The following is a 23,967-nucleotide window of genomic DNA, read 5'->3' as shown; positions in this document are numbered from 1 at the left end:
GCACTCCTTGAACCAAACCCTGAAGTCCTCTCACCTCAGGCCCCGCTCCAAAAGCCAAGTAGTGATTGACTTAGTCCAGGTGCGGCGGTGCCAAATTCACTTTGCCAGTTGAAAGTGCCTTAATGCGTCTGTGCCACCTTTTGAAGAGAGTGTTGACTCTGAAGGTGGGTCAATAGCTTACATGCAAGGGTGCAGGAGGCAAGTCGGAATGACTTTTTCCTGGAAACAGCTGGCAGAAGTGCAACCCAGCCTGCTTAATGTTGAAATAATGGATGCTTCCCACAGAGCTCCAAGCCCTGGTCCCATCAGGACGCATTTTGTTACGAGAGAAGCACAGGTGCTTCATCATAACTGACTCTTCTATTCATAAGTGACCCTTGTATTATTAAAGGCCCTCATGACCCTTTTGTTTTTGTCAGGTCACTCTGAAAAGGGTGCCGGAGGCTCTGTAGAAGTAGCAGCATGACAAACTGTGGTACTTCCTAGAAAATCAGGGGTGATGGGGACAGATGCTTACCAGGGTTGTATTATGCCGTTCTGGGCACTAGAGTGGACGTATCTGACAGGTTACCGTTTCTTTTTCTGCGTGTGTGCTGCGAAGTCATGTCTAGGAAGAAGAAAAAAGAGAAACCACAGAGATAACTGTGAGTCAGCAACAGTGCTCTGCGTGTATAATAAAGTTTTGTTGGTGCTCTCCGTTATGTTGGTTAACGATATAGAAGATTTTGAATTGTACAAGTGTTTCAAGTGTTCAGAACTTTTAAGGAGCACAGCAACATTATTTCTACTCAAAGAAGCTCCACTCTATTTGAGTAACTCAGATTTTTGCTTCAGATTACGTTGTTTTGACGATATTGTAGTAGCTTTTTAATATCAAGTAAGCATCATGATTCTCAATAGTAAAGATTTTTGGCTCTATGAATAAGGCTTTTAAAGTAAAGTCACTATGTGAGCGCACATTGATTTCTGGCATCGGCCCGGAATTTTCATTTTTTTCTGGGATCTAGGACTTTCAACATAGGGTGACCGTAATACAGTATCCTTAAAAATGCCATCCCTACCAGAGCATTAACAGTAAGGCTGCGTCTCACAATTATTTTGTTAACTGTTTGTTAACAAAATAATTATGATTTGATTAATAGAGTGATCTAACTGTTTTTCAGTTTCTCTTTCTTTGCTGCCATCATCGTTTAAACCTCTATTGCACAATGTTGCCTCAGGGCAACAAACCCATTTTCCTCACTTTACGATAACATTATACATATTTAAAGTCAATGACAGGGTTACAATAAAGGGAAGAGTTTGAGTAAGTGAATGAAAAGCATGTACTTCGTCAAACTATCTCTTAGTGGGTACTTTTAACCCTCTTTTTCAACTTTCAGTACCACTTTTTTTGTTATGAGAATTTGCAGAAATATGTTTGTTGCCTAGAAGCAACATTGTGCGACAGTGGAATGGATTTGGCCAGCCACAAATCAGGTCTCACCACTACAGGGAACACAGCTCTATATCATTTTTTCCCAGGCAGCATACCTCAAAAGGACCGCTGCACAAGTGAATTGAATATTTATTCATTTTTAATTGCTCTCATATTGTGTGCAGTAGAGGGTTAAAGTTTTCTATGTATTATAACCAATTTCTTTTTTAATGGTAGACAAAAAAGCCATATTGGCCTAATTAACCCTACTTAACATTAACTTCCAGTCTCGTTCCTCTCTTCCTGTGTCCAGCTGCAGCGTGCTTTCCCTGCTCTGAGCTTTGAGGTCCATCTATTACACCCCTCCAGAAAGCTCTTGGCTAGGACGATAGCATGGCCATCAGCCTGCCTGCTGCGGACTAAGTATCAGGCTTGCTCGTCCAGAACCAGTGTCGCAGCCCATCTGAGTGGGGCGCTGCTGGAGGCCACGGCAGCTCTCGGGGCCCGCAGCAGCCTGCCCGGCATTGCTCTCAGCTCCACCAGCAAACCCATGCTGAAAGGTAAGTCCTGATACTGCAGTACAACTTTAACTCTTTTTTTTTTAATTTTGTTGTTGTTCTGAAAAGATACTGTGGTGCTACTTAGAACTCCTTACTTACTTTTTTGGACTTTGACCCGTATTAGTCAGTTCCGCTCGTCACTCAAAGCGTTCTGTAATCACTGCGCTCCATGTTTCCCACTCTCTCTGCATGTTCACTGCATATTCATCACTCTTGCTGGAATATGTTTATTTTATATATCTTGAACAGCAACACTGTTTGCAGTTCACTCTATGAATTATATAATCCGTGGCTATTGTTAAAAAATTTGTACACACACTTACCTTTGTTATGGATGGAAAGTAAACCAATTGCCAGAAATGTCTGTTGTACAAGCCCATAGTGTCAATCTGTCTCAGCATATTTGTATTTTTATCATTCAGCTGTGGGTAGGAAGCTTTCAGTTTGAGTAGAATGTAAGTCCCTAGGGAGCAGTGATGTTCTTTTCCCATTAAAGGACTGTTGTATCAATTCAGTTTGTCTACTTCTTTTCTTAAGCAAATGTGCCCATGTTAGTAAGGATGTTCCAGCGAAGTGTTTTTCCCGAAGTCCAAATCTGATGTTTGTGAGTTCATAGACAATAGAGCTGCACAGTGCCCAAATTTAGCTATGAATAAGTTTGTTAAAACCCATCCAGTTTTAGTCAGATAGAGGTGGTATTGCTCTGACTTAAGAAATAAAAGCTTTCCTTTTAGGTTTTTAAACAAAAAAAAAAAAAGCTTGTAATACGCAGGCTGCGGATCAAGTATGACGGGCTTAAAAAGAGCACAGTGTGGTAAAATTACCTTAACAAAACATTGGGATTACATTAGTTTAACATAGTCAATACAGATCTATCAAACAAATCTTAACCTAATAACAAGTCTGTGATTGTCTGTATACTTTTATTTCAGCAAGCATACTTAGGAACTGTGAATCAACACACCCTCCCACTTCTCACTATGTAACAGTGTGTGTTAGAGTTGTGAGAGGGAGTAAGTTCTGCTCAGCTCTAAATAATGAAAACAAACTAAAATGGCTTGAGATTCTTGAAGCTAAATTGCTCTTTATGTTTACCACAGAAGTGGTCAGTCAAGAGGTTGTTATAGGTCCACACAGCGAAATTAAAACAAGGACACAAAGGCCTGATCCCATTTCACCCCTTGCCCCTCATCTGCTGTCACTGTGGACTGGCGTGTCTGGCATGACATAGCATGACAGAGTAACCATACTAGTCTGGTAATGAAGTAATGTTCCATCTCGTGAATGAAGTCCCATCTCGTAGGGGAAGATTTCAACCTCTACCCCTTGTAACTCGTTCCAGGGGTGAATGTGACACTCGAAAACAAGGGATAGGGGTAAAGATAAGAAATGGGATTGGGCCAAAGTGTCATTGATGTGAAGCACCAGCGTGTAGTTTTGTTTTGTTTTTTGTTTTGTTTATTTGGTTTGTTTGTTGCCAGTGGATATTACATACCATAACATACCATAACATAGCTGACTTTTGTAGGTTGGGGTAGAACAGTGTTTTGTGGTTTTACTGATTCATCCGTAGCTGCTGTGATCAGCGCTTAGCTGTTAGTATTTTGTTTACATGATGATATTAATGTGATCTGTGGTTCAGGTTAGTGAAAATTGTGTTACTCGCTGTTCATTTTCCAATCGCAGACTCTCTCTTATGTGTCCTCCTGTTGATGCTGCAGCCTGTATGATTACAAATGATGAAATGAAAAATGATGAATCTGCTACCCTGAGCTCTCACAGGAACTCCAGAGTGACCCACAGCAGGACATACATTTATAAAACTAGTACTACAACTACTCCTAAAGAGGGATGAGGGAACAGGCAAGTTCCTCTCTAACCTTCAACTTTCATGCTGCCAGAAATTCAAACACACTCTAAACATTTTGGCCCTCTGCTTTGATTTGTGCTGAAAGGAAAGGCAGTAAAGGAGAAATGTTCTCCTCTTGATCATCATGCTTTAATTTGTTTGTCAGTGGTCACTCTTTCTCCTACCACTGACGTAAACTTCAGGTGCCCCCTCCAGCAGGCTGTATGCTGCTGTAAAGCGATCCTCCGCCAGGCTTAACAGCTTGTCCCCTGGCCTGGTGCCAGGTGACACAGTGTCTCTGATCAGAGCTGCATGGGTGAGTCAGTGGCCCCGGCATCCTGGGACTCCAAATATTCATTACAGGAGCATTCTTTCACTCTTGAACTGCGGGAAACACTTACCCTCCCCTGCCCATACGCAGCCCTGTCTCCTGATTGGCAGCATTTTTCAGCTCTGTCGCAAGACGATGGGCTGCAAATAACGTGTCACCAAAGCACATTCCCTAATAAACTGTTGCCAGTGGGTGGGTGTGACTGGTATATTATATTATTTTCTGTCCGTTTTGCCACACAGAATGTTTTTTTATTCTGTGCTTTGGGAACGAAACCGAGAGAGCAGTGCAGCATTCCAGCTTGTTTCTGATCTTGCGCAGATGGCTTTTGTTTGTTTTAGGAGATTCACCCATCGGCCGTTGATACTGCCCGTTTTGCTTTGTCTTTTATTTTTTGCTATAACAGTGTGTAACACTCAATCTTTTCAGAAAAACATCTTGAAGTCTTGCTTAGCCTAATACCAATAGAATAGAATAGGGAACACAAACAACCTGCTTATCCCAAATGTAATTGATTAGCCAAGACATGTTTGACACTTTTTTTTTTAAATAACAGCATTTGATCTAATGTTAGGATCCACATAACCAACTTTCTACTACAATGTTGGTCCCTGTGTTGGGAATGATCCACCCCAAAATAATGTCTGATTAGCCATATACATATACTAGGCAAACGTCTTAGTAAAAAAGGCATCTAAGCAAATTATTTTAAACTATTTATCGATCAAACAAGAATTTTTGTTGACCTCTTTTGAGCTACATAGAAGAACAAAGCATGGCTCTCTCTTCTCCGCTATGCCTTCAGCATTACATGGATTTGTTAAATTCCACCAGAAGCTCACCTGAATTAATTTGATGAAGTATTGATCAGCTAAACCAGGTATTGGATTATAAATACAAATAATGCTGGACTGCCACAAGGCCAGGTTTGTAAATGGTTAAAGGAACATGCTGACATCACAACTTATTGTGTTAATGTTTAAGTTTATTCTTATATCAGTGTTTTTGGAACAAATAAATGCTGACTGCTGAGATATAAAGCTTTTTTTAATGTGAATCATAGACTTTTGCATAGTACCATAGACACACACACACACACACACACACACACACACACACAAACACATACATACACACACATGCTTGTATAATGTCCATAGAAAACACTGCCAATTGATTTGGACGCTCTACAGCAGTGAGCCTGACTTTTTCTGTGTTTTTGTATTATGGCATAACCCCTTTTTTAAGAATAATGCTATTTATTTTAAAAGAAATGTTTAAATAAATTCAATCGATTGAGTGTGTTATTCTATTATATATATATATATAATATATAATATATATATATATATAGGGTTTTTTTTCTCAAATACTGATTTCATTAAATCTGAACTGTAAAAGCTCACTACAACCAAGTTCCAAAAAAGTTGGGACAGTAAGTTAAATGCAGTTAAAAACAGAAAATATTGATTTGTATCTGCTTGTTACAGATATTTAATTGAAAGTGGTACAAAGACGAGATATTTTAATATTTTACCTTAACAACGTCATTGATTTTTGTAGATATGTGCTAATTACACATTTGATGTCTGGAGTGCATTCCAAAAAAGTTGGAAAAGCTCCAAAAAGTCTCCCATTGAAAAAGCGTGGTGTATTATGAAGGGCAATATATGACAGTGGAGACACCAGATTGTTGAGCAACTGAATTGTTTAATTGTTTTTAATCAGACGATTAAAAACATTGTCGTCAAATTACACTTTTACAACTACAAGAACTGGTGTCCCCAGTTCCTAACTAATTATTCAGCATTGCTAAAAGGAAAGGTAGTGTAACACATTGGTAAGCATGCACCTGTACCAACCTTTTTGTAACATGTTACAGGCATCAAATTAAGAATAAGCGTGTACATACAAAGAAAAAAAAACAGTTCCAGAAAAAGTTGAGACAGTGACAAATAAAAAACAGAAACCAGTGGTTTATGAATCTACATTGACATATATTTGAACAAAAACAGTACAAAGATAAGATATGTAACATTTTATCTTATCAGCTACATTATTTTTTGTAAACATATACTTATCAGAAAATTAATTCCTGCAACATGTTCCAAAAAAGTTTAGACAAGGGCATTTCAAGACTAAAAACACATGTGATGCAATTATGCTTGGCCATAAAAGGAGCATCCAGGAAAGGCCTAGTCCTTTATGTGCAAGGATGGGTCACGGCTCGCGACTTTGCCAAAAAGTGTTTATCATCAAAACATTCAGGGAATCTGGAGAAATGTATAAAGGAAAAGTATTTTGTTTTGGAGTTTGTATTTTAAAAATATATATAAAGGTGTAAAATGATAAAAGCTGATTATTAAAAACAAAAAGATTTACACCAGCAAGTTTTTCACCAGCTGTCTGTCTGCACTTAATCAGAATACAATAAAATATATATAGATCAGTGGCTTTAAGGTAATGTTAAAGTTCAAAATTTGCTTGTATAAGTTCATATAAATAACCATTAAATTGTAGTGGTACATAAAACTGGGGTTGCTGAGAACGATTGACCTTGTTTTGCATGTTTTGCTAGCTTAGAGAAGTTCGTGTCTGTTAATGAGAATCAATATTTTGGTATATAGATTAGAAAACGTCTTTTCAATGGAAAAATAAATATTTTTATATAAAAAAATATATAAAGATTAAATTTAATCAGTTAAAACAAACAGATTATCATGACTAAATAAGCAAAGACAATCTTAAAAAAATAAAGCTCAAATAATAGAGATACCAGCAATAAAATATGTAATGAAAACAAATAAAGTAAATAAACTGAAATAAAATTAAGAAAAACAAAAAATACAGAATTATTTAATAAAATAATGAAATAAAATGGAACAGTAAAAAAAACGAACATCAAATAAAACAGTTGCAGGTGGAGTGGAGCTGATTAGAGGGTAGATCTTGGTTAAGTGACACCAGCGAGTGGAGCTTTAGAGTTTCCTGTAATGTATTCCAGTTCCCGACAAGGTGACTGTCACTAGAGAGAGTCTGATAATGAAAAACTAATATTTACAGAAAGATTAGATGTGATGTACGATGGCATATGGCCGGAGACCGTCCTATAATTAAAAACAAACCAATGAGTTTTCCCTCCACACAGCTAGAGATGACCAGCCAACTTTTTCATACAACTTGCAGTGATGAATAATGAATGAATGAATATCAGAGCAGAGTGACAGATTAAATCTAGTGGTTTAAGGCTACTGGTAGATGCGTGTCTATAGTTTGCGCCACCCTAGTCTAGGATGGATAATAAGGTTGTCTCCACCCCATTTCCAAAAAAGTTGGGATGCTGTGCAAAATGTAAATAAAAACAAAATGCAGTGATGTGCAGATCATTTAATCCATACATTCCATTGAAAATAGTACAAAGAACAAATCAAATGTTGAAACTGAGAAATTTTATTGTTTACTGAAACTGGTGGTTGATTGGCAACAGGTCAGTAACATAAATATGAGGAGGGTTCGCTACTCTGAAAGACTGCATTATCAAATAGTGCAACAATTCAAGAATAGCATTTTACAACATAAAACAGCAAAGCACTTTTGCTTTTCATCATCTATGTTACATAATAACATCAGAATATCCAGAAAATCTGCAGAAATCTCTGTATGCAAGGGACAAGGCCAAAAACCAGTATTTGCTGGTCATGATCTTTGGGCCCTCAGGTGGCACTGCATTAAAAACAGATATGATGCTGCAGTGGAAATCACTGCATGGGCTCAGGAACACTTCTGAAAACCACTGTCTGTGAAAACAGCTTGTCTCTGCATCCGCAAATGCAAGTTAAAACTCTAAAACGCAAAGATGAAACCACATATAAACAGGATCCAGAAATTCCGCCACCTTCTCTGGGCCCGAGCTCATTTAAAATGGACTGAGGGGAAGTGAAAAAGTGTTCTGTGGTCTGACGAATCAACATTTGAAATTGTTTTTGGAAATCATGGACACTGTGTCCTCTGGGCTGAAGACCACTCAGCTTGGAAGAGTGAATCTCACACTGAATTTTTAATAGAAGCTTTAATAGAAGTAAATAGAAGTAAACTTATTAGATAAAAATTTTTCCATTCTATATTTTACTTTTTTAAGTTGATCAGAAAGTATAGGAACTTTTAAGCAGTAATCCATGACTTCCTTTTTTACTGGGGATATATATATGAGGTGACACAAAAATTCCCTTCTTCAACATAGGAAAAACAAGAGAATACACACTTCAAATAAGGGAAAAGTGTTGACCCTCATAAGTCAGTGGGTGGCTGTAAAAAAAAATGTAAAAAAAAAATAGCTGCCCGCATCTACAGTTTAGGTCAATAATTGAAAAGTTCCAATCAACTGGAACCGTGAATAACATGTCTGGACGAGGACCCAAGTTTATTTTGCCCCCCATGCACAGTGAGGAGGATTGTAAGAGAGGCAAATCTCCAGTGTTCACTGTTGGAGAGAAAAAAAATGGCATCTTGGGGTCATTAAGTCTCACAAAACTACAATCAGACACCACTTCCATGCCAAAAGATGGAGTTTGCTAAGGCTACTGGGACTGTGACTGGAACTATGTTCAATGGTCAGATGAATCAAAAATTGGAAACAAACACTCAAGGTGGGTTTGGTGTTATAAAAAAAAAGGGATGACTACATTGAAAAGAAGCTGATGCCCACTGTTAAGTATGGTGGAGGGTCTGTGATGACGTGGGGCTGTTTCTCCTCCAAAGGCCCTGAGAACCTTGTTAGGTTACATAGCATCATGGACCCGATGAAATACCAGGTCATTATAAATCAAAATCTATCTACCTCTGCGAAGAAACTAAAAATGGGTCATCACTGGATCTTCCAGCAGGACAAAGATCATAAAATGGTTTACTGAACACAAATTCAAACTTCTGCCGTGGCTGTCTCAGTCCTCTGATCTGAACCCAATAGAAAGCCTGTGGGGTGAGCTTAGGGGGGAGTACACAAGAGGGGACCTAGGACCTAAAATCATCTGAAGAGACTCTGTAGGAATGGTCTCAAATTCCCTGTATTCTCCAATCTTGTATGATGTTACAGGAGATGACTGAGTGCTGTTTTATTGAACAAAGTGAGGTTGTACAAAGTATTAAACATAGGGGTGCCAGTTATTGTGGCCCAATGATCTTGTTAAAAATAATTATTTCTAGTTTTGTGTTTTTTTTTCTCAGAATAAATTTGCTTCCATTAAAGGATTACATTTTTTTTTCATCATGACATTAAGCTAATTCTTAAAATTGGTATTTTATTGGTGACAAAATGTTTGCCTGGTTTTAATATTTGACAATAAATGTCATTGAGTTCAGTTCCTTAGTATTAACATGGGTTCCTGTTACCAGCTTGTAATGTCCACACATAAAAGTCTTTACAAAAAAAAGATCAGGGTCCACCTGTTGTTTGACCGTCAGGTTCCTATCTCTATTCATGGACCCCAGTTGGTTCATTAGCTATGGCATGAGAGTTGAGCAGCATAGGGCGCGTGTTCCGATTTTTGGCTTCCTCGCCCTCATCGGTGCCTTCATCAGGGAGTGAGCTGAAGCCCAGAGAGGTGAAAGTGTGTGCGCAAGAGAGACTGACAGGGAGGGGGGGGTGGAGTGATCGAACTGCGTGCCTCTTTGTGTGTGTGTGTTGTGTGTGTGTGTGAGCGAGAGAGAGAGAGAGAGAGCAATGCAGCACGTCAGCTCGCAGCCACTGAGCAGTCGAGCAGCTGCGCAGGGGCTAGAGTTTAAATGTGGTTAAGTGACACTCGCCGGTGCAGCAACAAGCAGGGGACCAAGCACCTGCCAGTCGCCACCATGAAACACTCGTTTTCACACACCGTGGACTACAAGCTGATCAGTAAGTGACCGTTTTTTCTGTGCTAGTGAAGTGGAAGGCAGCCATATTAATCTGTCGGCACTGCTGTTGTGATGTGCCTGTGTGATGACTGAAAAGACTGTTTGGGTGTTTACTTTTTTTCAACCTAATCTCAACCAGCCATATCTGTATTATGCTGCTGTACTTCAGACAGAAATTTTGACACGTACCCTGTACTTAGAAAAGACAAAAACCCTGTGAACTCTAAACAGACAGACAGTAGAATCAATTGGGTTGCTGAATTCAGCAACTGCCTATTGGCCTGTTGGAGTTTAAAAAGCAGTAGATAGAGCTTAGATTGAAAAACACTGGAAAATACCTTTCGTCCCATAGTGTCAGGCTTGGCTGGATATCGTACAGTGATCATCTTATCCAGCTATACTTTGTTTTATTGAGTTGGGCCATCATTTCTACAGCAGAGGTTGCAACACAATAGACAAGGACATGTGAAGTATTCAGTGACTGAAGGATAAGAATGGAAAGCACTCGCTCTCCTTCAAACATATCCTCTTGCACTGTGTTGGAGGCAAGCCTTAAAATGCCTCTCGTTTGACTGGCAAGCATTCGTTTTGCTACTAGATGTGGAGAAGACTCTTGTATGCCATGGCAACCAGTGAATGTACTGCCATTAATTGGTTTTGCATTTGTAAGCGAAGCCTTCATAATGCAATCGAGGTTGTTCTTGCCTGGATTGCAGGTGCTGAGGCTTTTTTCTTGTTTTTGTTTTCTAGTAGTGTTATATGATTGAGTTGTAAATGTACTATATAGTTCGTGTATTGTATTTGTGTTCTGAAGCCATGGGAGAGGTTTATGTACACATTAGTGCTGACCATATTAATAAATCAATATCACAACGCTTTCCAAATTTATCACAGTGTTTCATGATATTTGAAGTTTGCGTTATTAAAGTTAATGAACCCAATAAGTTTGCACTAATAAACCCATGCCTCCTAAGTACTGCTGCTCTACAATAAAAGGAGGTTGTTTTCTCAAAATGACACCAAGGGAGGAACCTTAAATGGTATTGTAGAAGTTAATCAGACAGAAAGCACATCTTGAGAAGGAATAACTTTATTTATTTTTGTACATTTCAAACTGTTCTTTCAATACGATCCACAGTGATAATTTAAAAGGCTTTATCTGTTTTAAACATGCCTACTTGTTTCCAACAACAGTGACCCAATAGTTTATAGAGTGAGATTGTCCAGTTTATAGACTCAGAAACTGATGATGTCTCTTGAAAGTGGGAGGAACTTTTGGAAAACTACAACCACTTTTGGGTGAGTGGATACATGTGGGCAGGCTGTTTGGAAGATCTGGTTTTAGAACCAGTTAGCTAGCCAACATTATGAAGCTGAACGTCTACATCAGTGGTATATTAGTGCTTTTCCTTTTTGCTGTGGGGGGAATTCCAAATGATTGTATGATATATGTGCAGAATTCATGCTGAGTGTTGTTGTGAGAGAGCAGTGGTGGAAGAAAACACAAAAAAGGATACACAATTGTGAATTCGGCTATAGAATACTACATAACATGACAAATAACATGTCAAATGTTAGTTTTAGGCCAGGATACCCCTATAACTAACTCAAGTTTGTTGGTTTTACAAACCATATATGTGTATATATATATATATATATATATATATATATATATATATATATATAATTATTATATAATATAATATATTAATTAAATAATTCATCTCATTTGCTAATTTTTTTTTGGGCTCTCAACAGATTCTTAACAGATTCTTTTAGATGTGTTTTGTTTATTTGCAGTGTACTGTATTTTTTCATTTTTTTCATTTCTAACCTAATATCCTCAACTCCTGCCTGATCTCTGCACACTGTAGTCCCAGCCACCTAAAGGATTCTTAAATCAGGTGTGCTATTCCTTATTTGGGCACTGGTGTTTGCTAATAACTGAACTTAGTAGAACAGTAAGTGTGAGCCAAAAGGAACCTATTCAAAAATCATTGTCAAACAAAAGTCAAAGACCAAAGTACTTTTACTTGTTTATTTTAAATTGGGCTCTTTAATATAAATTTACTCAGAACAATAAAGCATACATGTCCTGATTACAGTTTCATTTGAACTGCCATTACATTTTAATGGACAAATTGTTGGTTTTCTTGTGGCATCTTTCTCTCGCATCTCTTTTAAGTTTAAAGAACATTTACATAATATAAACGTTCAAGACACTCAAAACAAGAAGCTGAGGATACACTTTTATACATTTTCCACATGCACGTCCCAAACTCACATATACTTTGTCCCACAATGTCTTGACATCCAGGCTATCGCCTTTTTCTTCTGACAGCAGTACAGTCATCATCGAATCTAATCCAAAGCTGTAGTACAGTAAAATAGCTGTGTACACATCAACAAGAACGTAGGCCTCACATAAGCCTAAACAAGACATCCTTCCCTCACGTCTGCTCATGCAGGCACAACCTGTACTGCAGTGAAGCCAACATAACCGAGTAAAAATCAGACAGCTGCAATATGTTTCATAGCAAAGTTAAGGGAAAAACAACTGCAGCAAACTTATAAACCTAAACTGTCAAGCCTCCTATGCCAAAGCATATTGCCATGATATGCATGAAAACCATTTATATTTTAGTGTTGATGACTTGATGTGTGGTGACTCACCTGAAGGAGTGAAAGAATTAGCTAAATTGTGTTTCTGTAAAACACAGTTGTTTCTGATGATTTCTGATTAACGCTGGCTTTTTTTTTCCAAGATAGAGGAAGACCTTCAGCTGAACACTAGCGGTGTTATGGTTCATGGCATTACATAGGGTCCCCCACTCCGTCCATAATTTCTCTTGCATCAGTCTGGATTTAGGCTGTCTGTCCAAATAAACAGTAACTCCCATCCTGGACACAATCCGAGCATTTTCATTTGTTTTTTCTCATGTTAAGTTCAAACTGCTTCTTTGTATTCAAATCAAACCATTTGTGTACAAAGAATGTGTTTGATTGGTTCAGATTACCCTCCACATTGTTTCAGGTGCACTGTTGGTGATGTGCTTAGGGAGTAGACGGTAGGCAGCGCTGCAACAGGATAACTGTATTAGGGAGGATCTTTGAGCTAGTTGGGCATTTTTGCTTGATTGATAGGTAGTGGTGGCGGGAGAGGGAGACGACACATGATATTGTTGATTAATATTAATTTTTTCCTGCCTGCCGATGAGTGGTGATGTAGTCTAAAGTGATATGTTTCAGAGGGAGGGCAAAGCCGTTATCTTTTGTAGAAGGATTCTGGGAAAACAAGAATTTTGCCTTTTAATTGACATATGATGAAGCGTGCTTCATATCTCCAGTGTTGAGAACTAACAAGGTAAAAAGGTCCGTTTTCACTTTAGATTGACTTTAAACTTCACAGTTCTTTACTATAGAGAGCAATTCATGCCAAATTGAAATGCAGTCTCTACAATGAAAAATGTGAAATGCAGTGAATACATGACAATACTCTTCTGTAGTTACATGCAGAATACCTGAGAATGAGAAACAAACCCTCTATCACATAGTTTTCATATTGTTTGACCTCTTTACTGAAAAACAGTACATGAGAATTTGCGTTTTAAAAAATGAATCAACGTAATGAACCTTGATCTTGGTCTTGATTACATTAATGAATCAATGGTTCATTGCATTTCATGTTTTTCCATTGTAGTCATTGCATTTGAATTTGGTTTGAATTTCTCGCCGTACTTTACACTTGAACATTTACAAAAATAATTCTTCAAAGAACCGTCCAGTGAGAGGTACTTTAAGGGAACAAGAAGTGGTTCTTCTTTAGCATTACTCCAAAGAATTTAGTGTAGTGGCATTGAATTGTGTGTGTGTGTGTGTGAGTTCATGTGTGTGATGCTGTGCAGGAAGTCCACCCAGGCAGCTACATTTTCTTTTGCAAAAGCAGGATCTCCACTAAAATTAACCATCCACAAACCCAGAAACCCCCGCCCCCCCAGCCACTCTGAGGCCAGACTACATGCATAAAGATCAAGTACAGCACATACATAAAGATCGGGTAGCCGTGGCGCTCGCTGCTTTATGCAACTTAATGAAGCGCATTCATTTGCAGCCCATTTGGCTCACATCAAAAAGTGCCATGTGAGGATGGAGTGGAGTGGAGCACAGGGCAGCTGCATGTGATAGCTAACGAAACCCTAGCGACACCAAGAGAAAGCACGTTTCAGTAACGCTTCACCAATTAAACCCTTTTTGACCGTGTTTTACTTTTTAGCACATTTGACATTCCGTGGAGGCCAATTGCAGATTGCTGATTCATTTCATTTGCTAATTATCATCAAACAGTGCTCTGCTAATTTGCTCTAAAGATGGCAGCTGTGCATCCCTGTTGTGTAGCAACTTGTGCAGCCTCTATCGAAAACAGTGTCAATCAGAAGTTGAGAGTCCATGCCAACTGTTGCTGTCCAGTCAGAAACCTGCAACACTCCTTCTGTCTGCATGTGTACAGTTAAATGCTGGCTGTAGCCCATTTCCTCATCATCTGCATATGACATCTGTTTGTGCTCTATGATTCCATACTCAGAGTGATGAAAGAGTGATAGTCCCTTCTTCCAAAAGTCAAATGAATGAAAAATGGCTAGAAATTGTTGAGACATTTCTTAATTATTAATAAAAAATGCTAGCTGCTGTATTACAAAAAATATAAAATAACAAATTCTTCATTTCAAAAAAGTGTTTGATATCTTGTGAGCTAATTAATAGAACAAAGATTTGGTTGTGGATTTCTCCTTGACAACACACTGAGTGTGTTTACATACACTTAATAATCTGATAATCAATACGTTTACATGCACTTACTGGGTAATCAGATAATGGGAAACTCCGGGTCTGCACAAGTTCGACAATGACAAAGTTTCTGCTTTGCTACGAGCCAATAAAGTCACAGAAGAAGACGTGATGTAAAGTAACGTAAACTAAAACTTCATGTCGCAGCTTTTTTTAAAGAAACATCGCACCACTTTACCTGAAAAAATGAACATACATCATCTAGAAGATGAGAAATATTTAAATCCTTAATTTCGTCGAGGATGTAGTTGGTTTCAGCGTCGCTCCAAAAGTGTTTTGCTGCGTCTCGTGGCAGCACTGCTTGCTTATTTTCTATTACTGCCATCTGTTCCGCACATGCGCAGACTGAGAGGTACAAAAGAAATCAGAGTATATATGCACAGAGAAATCTGATTACTGAGCTAAAATCTAGCTCTTTTTATCAGATTTCTTTATTGATTTCTAGATTGGAACATAGTGTTTACATGACCATTTGCAGAAACTGCAGAAATCCGATGATGATACATGCACTCGATAATCTGTTGATGATCATGATCGGATTATCGAGTGCATGTAAACGCACTTATTGACTTAAATACAATCACAACATATTGCATTAATATTATGTGTATTTTTTTCTAATATTAGTGCTTTTTGAATATACAGCTTTATGTAGCTTTTTAAATAAAACTTTCTCTTGGTGCCTAATTTTTTTAACTTTGTGTTTACTCTGAAAACAAGATAACGTTTGTCATAAAATGAAAATCTGCAAACAGACCTTAATACAGAAACCTCATGGTTTACTTTGTTGGTACCCTTTTTGTCTTGATTACTTCCACTAGGTAATGCTAATTTCTGCTAGTCCCACATGTGATGTGATCACCATGCTAGCTGTGGTGTGTATCCACATTTTATGGCATTTATTTCAAGCTCTAGCTTAATTACGACATAGCATCTTGTAATAATGGCATGGCTTTATCTTTTGTTCTGCTTGCCAGGAATAAGCTACCGTACGTCCAAACGCACCATGTCACTTTTACCAACTGTGCGCTTCCGGGTCAGTAATGCTGTGTTCACACCTTTGCATTGAAAAAAAATGTCATTCTGCGCCTCATAGCGTTGTGTGGCTGACTGTCAAGAAGCTATTCAAACGTTGGCATGATGGCCAGTGAAAACAGATGATTATCAGTGAAGAGCTTTATCAGTTTGACTAGATTGTACCTTTAATTTGGAAAAGGGCAGGAAGACGCTGTGTACTCTTTTATTTCTGTTGTGCCACATTGAGTTTGTCAGGACTTCAACAATGAGACTTTTGACATCCATAGTTAAAAAAAAAATTGTATCCGGTTTATTCCACCACTGCAAACGACGGCGTAGGTTGGGAAAACTGAGCGCTTGACTCAGTCTACTGACCGTTGCCACTGTGGCAGAGTTTTCCAGGGGGTTGGGGGCGAGTTAGGAAGATTTTAAGGGCCTGTGGCTGACAGCGGCCCTGAACAATTACTAGAACATTAGGTCATTTTTTTTCTATTATTTTATTAAATTATTAACATATTATCATTAATAGAATATGTAATATACATTATGTATAAATCTTTCTTTTTCTTTTCTTGCTTTTGGGAAAAAGTAAACATTCAGAGAGCGTATGTATTCCCTCCACTTAAAAGAAAGGGTACTCGCTAGCGGTGCGAGGTCGGTGTAGTCCGTTAGCTTAGTCCATAGTGAAGCAGGCTACTTTTCTCCACTTACGTTAGTTACTTAGTATCTTTAACAAATTCTGAGTCTGAGTTAGCCGACATTTAATCAATGCTAGTAAACTTTTAGCAAACTATTCATACCAAATCATTTGTCCCTGGCCCTGCTTGGTGCCAGGCCAAGCAGGTGCAGCTTCAGGCTCCCCGTACCTATACCAATAAAGCAGCCCTGCTTCCAAATGAATAAGGTGGTGAACAGCGTTTTGTTGAACGACATCAATTGGCTCCTCACTGACAGGGGGCTTCACCACGAGGCTGGGCGCACACTGCCACTTTGCTCAGCGCTGGGCTTGAGCAGTGTGGTGAAACGTCATCAAAACACGCTCACTGTAGATTAGCAGCGAATGTGAAAACCATCAAAGATTTAAGGTAACCTATTGATCCTCTCTGAAACCATCCACAGAGCAAAGCTCTGGCTGTGGTTATGTGGAGAAGACGCAACAAACTGAAGACCCTGCGAAAAAGAAAGTGGGTCCATGAAACTTTGTTTCTACAATCAAAAGTCAACAGTTTTAATAAAATAAAATAAAAATACTGTTACAGTGTCTAGTGGGGCTACAACTAACTAGCTAACTTTGCTGGCCAAGTGTCCTCTAAACACTGAATTGCTGTCTGAGTGCCCTGTCTGACTGCTGACAAATCCCATCCTTCCTGAGTCATGGTACACCTTTGAAGTTATGTTATACAGCTGGAAGTACTGAGAAATGGTGAGAATCAGTTTCTCCTCCATGTTCATAACAGCCTGGGTTGCTTCTACCACGTCGTATGAAACGGTTTAGGTGCATTCCAGTCACCCTCGTAGTTCACGCAGAGTGTACTGCCCAGGGTATTCAGACAATTTAAGGGTGATTCCAAACCACAGGGAGTGAAAAGTTCCGTTGGAAGGGAACTTTAAACTGCACAGGGAGTATCAAACAACGGTTTATCACTTTACAGGAAGCTGCAGGAAATTTAGCAGTCAATGCAGGTCTCTTGAAGATGCCTGTTTGATTGTGATGTAGGACATTTCGAATGAAGGTATTTATCAACTGCAGTTCCCTTAACTGACATCCAGCGCTCAAGTGTGTAGTGAACATTACTGTACAGCTTAGGGACCCTGTGGAATGGAATGCAGCTCTTTGTCTCACTGGCCAGGCTTTGGAGGGGTCAGCGGTAAATCGGGTCAAAGTTCGATTTGGTTAAAATAGTAATCGCTTGCCAAGAACTTTCCTTTAATTTTAGAAAGCAGAAGAATGTATTTCACTAAAAAAAAGCAAACTTACCTATATTTACTGTAACCTATAACTTTACAGCAGAAGGAAAAAAACCTACTTTACTTTTAATGTAAGTCAATGAACCAGACTTTTTTACAAGTCTTTTTGGGTCATTTGTTCTAGTCCATTCATCATGAAATTTACATAGAATGTAAAGAATAACAGATATTTTCAAATAATGTCAAAAAAAATGTAAAAATGAAGGTGCGAGGTTTTCTTCCGACAGCAGCGATAATAAGTTCAAAAGCTCTTAAAAAGGTAACAGTGGTGGTAAAATATGTTCAGGAAAGGATAAGCATTTCTAAACTGTGATTGTGCTCAAATGCTCCATCTTAACCCTTTCATTCTGAACTCGCTCAGGAGCGCCCTCTAGTGTTTGTGAAACCTGGAAGACATTACAGAGTGGTAGTTCTCCCTACTGCAGGTTCTGTGGTACCGCGAAGTGAAGTGGCAGCGCTCTCTCCATAGGAAAACAGCAGAGTTGCGAGCATTTTTGCCACTTATTATATGAATACCCTCATAATGTTTGACAACAGCAGCGCTAGCTTGGCTACTTAGTTGATAGCCCTCTGGTACCATACATATGTGTTTGTCATTTATTATTGTTTTATGAACGCCTGCGACAGGATGCACAAATCAAGCACGTTTTGTGCTTCTTTACCTCCTGTTCCGGAGGTCACCGTTGTGCTGTACCGTGGGAGGAACCTGTAGTCTGTCCTGTGACAGTTGACGCTGACCAGGCACCTCATGCCGGGTATTTATTTTATTTACTTTTTTCCCTTTATCCGTCGTCCCTGGCTCACCATATCAACAAAGCAGCTCTCTATTCCAAACCTTGGAGTGGAGCAACTGAAGAAGCAAATATGTGTAAATATTTCCTGGCCTTAATGAGTGATGATTATGTACCGATGCTGATAATGAAAGCTTCACCAGTGACACTGTCTAAAGGCCTTTGTTTGAGTGCATAATAAATGAGGGCTGTGCTCGGCATAGTTACTTTTTTATTATGGTTATTACGATTATTTGTAGTGGTGTTTAAAGTTGTCAGTACTTGGTGTTATGGCTTGACGTTGTGTTTTCTAATGAGGGCATCTTTTCATTGTCCAGGTAGTGGAAGTGAAGGCCGAATGGTGATTAAAGAAAGACTCAAAGTATTAATAATGACTTTGAACATGTTCTCTGTCTGTCTGTGTGCTGTTTTAAAGCGCCAGTGCAAAAGGAATGAAGCAAACTTCAGATACACTCTCTCTCTTTCTTACACACAGAGTTTTGCAGCTCCATGGCCAGCTCCAGTTCACTGTCCTCAAGTGTGACAGGCATAAGTAAGGAGCTGGCTGACCTGCGCCACCTCATCCAGTTCCCAGAGGAAATTGCAAGCATCCTGACGGAGCAGGAGCAGCAGCTGTACCGCCGCGTTTTCCCACTCGACTACCTCTGCTTCCTCACCCGCGACCTGAGCAGCCCTGAGTGCCACAACCGCCACCCACACCTTAAAGCTTCCCTGTCAGCCCCCACTATGTCCACCCAGAACACCCAGCACAACACGGTGGAGGACCTGGTCATGCGCTTCAATGAGGTCAGGACTTCTGTCCCTTTTCATACTGAGATTTGTAGCCACTATTTGTAGTTAGTCTTGTAGTGGTTAAAGGAGTTTATTCAGAAATGCTGCTGTTGCTATTAAATGATGAAAATTAGTGGAGCCACCTACCATTATGCAACTAACAGAGTCCAGGGCCCAAATTCATAAAGCTTCTCAGAACAGAGAACAGACTGCTGATCTTTATCAGATTTATCTTTTATTTACAATGACCGTGCTGACAGGAATAGATCTTGGGTCAGCATTAATGCTCTGAGAAGCTTTATGAATATAGGCTCAGAATTCATTCAGTGGAAACATCCTTCAGTCACTTAATGCGTTTACATGCAGTTAACAATCCAATAACCGCAGAAAATCAGATTTTGTCCGTAATCCGATCAACGTGTTTACATGCACTTGAGTAATCAGATAATGGGGAAACTCTGGGTCTACATGAATCAGACAGTAATCAGAACATACACCATCTAGAAAATAAAGAATATTTAAATCCCTCATTTCATCACACGTGTAGTTGTGTTTTGAGGCCATCTCGCAGCAACGCTGCTCGCTTATTTCCGTTTTGCACATGCACACTTAGACTGAGAAATCTGAAAGAAATCAGAGTAAGAGTGTACATGTGCTGAGAAATCTGATTATTGAGCTTAAATCCAGATCTCTTTATCAGGTTTCTAGATTGGAGTATGGTGTTTACAGTGACCATTTGAATAATCTGATAACTGCAGAAATCCAATTATGATTATTGAGTGTCAGGTTAATAATTTTTGCTTATTTTTCAGTCATGTTAGCAATTTTGGAGGGAAAATACCTTTATGGTAGTGTAATCAGTAAGATGAACAAAAAACAGCATAAAACTTTTCTAGATCATAACTTCAATCAAAGCCTTAACCTCAGTCCAAAACTTAAATCAAACCTTGTTACTAATCACAACTCTAAGCCTAACATGATTTGTGTAGCCCCCATGTAATTATTATTTTTAATATCATTATATTATGATTAATACCACCTTTATTAGAGAAATAAAAAAGTTTTTCCATTAAATGTCCGCTGTTACTCTTTTCAAAACGTGCTATCATCCAAAATTGTTACAAATGGATATACAGCATTTTGCAAAGAAATTCTACAATTAGAGATGGCCTTGGTAAAATAATAATTAAGTAAAGGTAGAAGTCCTCAATTTATATTTATACATATGTGCTTATTCTAATTATTAGTTATCATGTTGTATTATTTTGATGTTTTGATAAACAGTTTCCATTAATACATTTGTGGCTGTAGACGTGAAAAACAGAGTTTAAAAACTGGCGAACTTTCCTGTTTATATTACAGCACTGTTTCTGTTACTCTAACGCTGCTGAAGACCAGTGGTCCAGTACAACACACAGTGTTGTCCCAGCAACAGACAGGATAAATACACATGCAAGAGTTGTCCACAGGGGTGTAGCACCAAAATTTGGGCCCAAGGCACAGTAATGTGCCCAGCTGCCCCCAAAGAAATAAAGGAAAGGAAAAATATTTAATGTATTTATGATGTGTACATTATGATTAGTACACATTTAAGAGTTAAACAGCCGACAACAAGGAAAATGTGCTTTGAATCATCAATTGTGCTGTACTTAAATAGGGATTAGGCCTAAACTTGGTCTATGTTCACAACAATCAATGTAATTAGAGAGAAATCCAAATGAGAAAAACTAAAAAAAAAACAGTTTTTAAATATATTTACTGCTATTTTCACTAAAATGGCTGAGCAAATGGTTTAATGGTTGGAACACCTATTAGCTACCTACCTTTGTGAGCTCACCTTGTTTAATTTCTTCAGTTTCATCAGAAAAGGAAGAGGTGCCTACTCTTTATCAATTTTTTTCCAAGGCTTTTGGAGGGCCCCCTCTCCAGGGAGGGCACTGTTTAGTCAGATCCATCATTACACACGGTCTGATGCGCCTGGCAACGCACTGGTAGACCTCTTTGACATTTCGCTGACACCAAAGGTTGTAACTGTAGGGCTAACCATGTCATATAAGCTTTAAGACCCAGCACACCTTTTTTGGAATTACACTTATTTGCTGTTGTCATACACATCATATATAACATTATTTGACAATAGCAGGTCACACTCTTGTCTATACTGTGTACACTGTGAAATCAACTCGCCGTTCTACATTGTGAATAGTAAGAGTAAGTTCTGGTCATTCGCTCTGTTCCGTTCTAAATAATGAGACCAAACTACAGTGGCATTGAATTTCTTTGTGAGTCTAGTGGAACTTTTTTCTCTGGACTCTTGATGCTTTTTGCCTGTGGATCTCTATCCATGACCTCACATAACCCGCACAAACCAAAAATAAAGCGTGGGTTATTCCAGTAAGTTTATGATGTATATATGATGTATATATGATTTTATCATATAATCATGAACATGTACCAACCGTGTGGTTTTAGCACAGTTTTTAAGCCTTTTTCTCATTTTCTGTATGTTTAAATTAGAGGCCATCAGATGAGAGCTTGTCATAAGTGTGCAGTATGTTGAGGTTCATGTCCACACAGCAAAATTAATTCAAAATGTCTGTTAAAAGACTGTTTTTGGGAAACATTTTTGGAAGCTGACTAAAATGTGTGAAAAGGCTTGCCAAAATCTTGATTTTGACAAATATTCAAAAGCATTTGGTCTAAATCTTTAAAGCACTACTCCTACAATGCATAAACCTGGTGGCATCAAATACAAAGTGAATACCCCAAGTACTTGTTTAGTCTGTATAGGCTGCATGTAGTTGCTTGCTTGCTAGACTAGTTTCAGGCATGTTTGGATTAAGAAAAACTGATTTGACGTTAAACAGACAGTAACTAAGGAAATGGAAAGAAGTATTTGGATATCTCAATCACTGGTCTGTTTCCAGAAGGATGCTGTTTCTATTCTTATACATGCACCATGTTAGTCCAGTAGATATAAATATGGGAACATTCATTTCTAGCAAAAAATTGTTCCTGCTTTAGAATTTAATGTGCTGAATGTGGAAATGCTGTCATATTTCATGTTTTGTTCCTTTACATCAGCTGGATTTGATTATAAGAAGGCTGCTATGCATAGTTGCCCGTTTTTGGCAGTGCTCACATTGAGTTACACAACTTAAGTGTCATAACACAGTCCTACTTCAAAGCAGCCGGCTTCTCATTTTGTATTAGACTGTGCAGACAGGTTGTCTGTATTGGATAGTTTTTACAGACACTATGTAGTAGTGTGTCTCAAGCAAACTGTTCCTGTCAGTCAACCTTGGTTACATAATACACTATAATCTGGAAAGCGACCTTCCCTGATTGCCGTTCAGTAGACATCTGTGAATTACTGCATTGTCCGTGGACTCTTGCACTTACACTTTGCATATGAACTTTTCTCTGTACCGGATTACGAGCTGTTCTATGTAACAGTGGCACCACTGCTTAAACTGGAGGGATATGTAGTGGGAATATGGCCTTGTCCCCCATCTGTTAACCCTAGGTGAAATTTCTCATTCTTTGCTAAGCATGTTCTGTCCTTCCACTTCTGCATCCTCCACACTCATTCATGCGCAGACTGTGTTATTTTTACACAGTCGTAATCCACTTAACATCTCTCTGAAAACCACTGCCAACACTGTCCTGTATTTACAGCGTCAGCTGGTGGTCAGTGGTCTGTCCTGTGGTTAGCTATGGTGCTGTAGTCTACAAGCCTCTCTGGTGTCTGGGGGTTGGCGCTGTGCCCTTTGAAGTCCTAAATAACGTTGACCGTCTTTGTGGCGTTCTCTTATGTAACCCTGCAGTGTGTCAGGGAAGCCGACTGTTCTCTGGTGTAACTCAAGAGCGGTGGAATGATTAGAGGAATGCTGCAGAGGTGATATGAGCCCAGGCAGCCCGTGTCCCACTACACTAAACTTCCCCTCTACACACAAGCCCCAGCGGAACTGTTTACATAACTGACGTTGATGTTTTTTTTTGTTTGTTTTTTTTTTTAAAAAGCACACAAACATTTGTTTTCAGAACCAAAAAACATGTAAAATCTTTAAGGAAATATTACATTTGGGCAAATTACTTGGTTTTGTGACAAAAATACTACAACCCCATTTCCCAAAAAGTTGGGAAGCTGTGTAGAATGTAAATAAAAAAAGAATGCAATAATATGCAAATCATATAAACCATATTTTTTAAGAAAAAAAATACTACAAAGACAACATATCAAATGTTGAAACTTATCAATTTTATTGTTTTTTGAAAAATATATGCCCATTTTGAATTTCATGCCAGCAACACGTTCCAAAAAAGTTGGGACAGGGGCATGTTTACCGCTGTGTTTCTTCACCGCTTCTTTTAACAACACTCTGTAAAAGAGGAGACACTGCTGTAGTTTTGAAAGTGAAATGTTTTCCTGTTCTTGTCTGATATAGGATTTTAGCTGCTCAACAGTTCGGGGGCTCATTTGTCATATTTTTCCTTTAATAATGCGCCAGGTCCTTAGCACTCTTACT

At 38.7% G+C, this 23,967-nt stretch overlaps 1 protein-coding gene across 9 annotated transcripts in view; it reads left to right on the top strand.

The window, feature by feature from the left end:
- plce1 (phospholipase C, epsilon 1) overlaps positions 1–23,967 on the top strand; it is a 110,791-nt gene that overhangs the window by 38,028 nt on the left and 48,796 nt on the right. For 8 of the 9 annotated variants that reach the window (XR_005007339.1, XM_036572156.1, XM_036572154.1 and 5 more), the window contains exons 4-5: positions 1,731–1,977; positions 19,143–19,453. Coding sequence is in view for 8 of the 9 variants with exons in the window: in XM_036572156.1 (XP_036428049.1) it covers positions 1,731–1,977; positions 19,143–19,453 (558 nt within the window). In the remaining variant the exon portion in view is untranslated. Of the gene's footprint in view, positions 1–1,730; positions 1,978–9,848; positions 10,048–19,142; positions 19,454–23,967 lie in introns of those variants that run through there. The other variant, XM_036572160.1, reaches the window with a different exon arrangement.

This window comes from Colossoma macropomum, unplaced genomic scaffold, assembly GCF_904425465.1.
Source record: "Colossoma macropomum unplaced genomic scaffold, Colossoma_macropomum, whole genome shotgun sequence".
In the NCBI taxonomy this organism is placed as follows: domain Eukaryota; kingdom Metazoa; phylum Chordata; class Actinopteri; order Characiformes; family Serrasalmidae; genus Colossoma; species Colossoma macropomum.
Note: the sequence above shows the minus strand (reverse complement) of the source record. Positions and strands in the feature narration are given on the sequence as shown.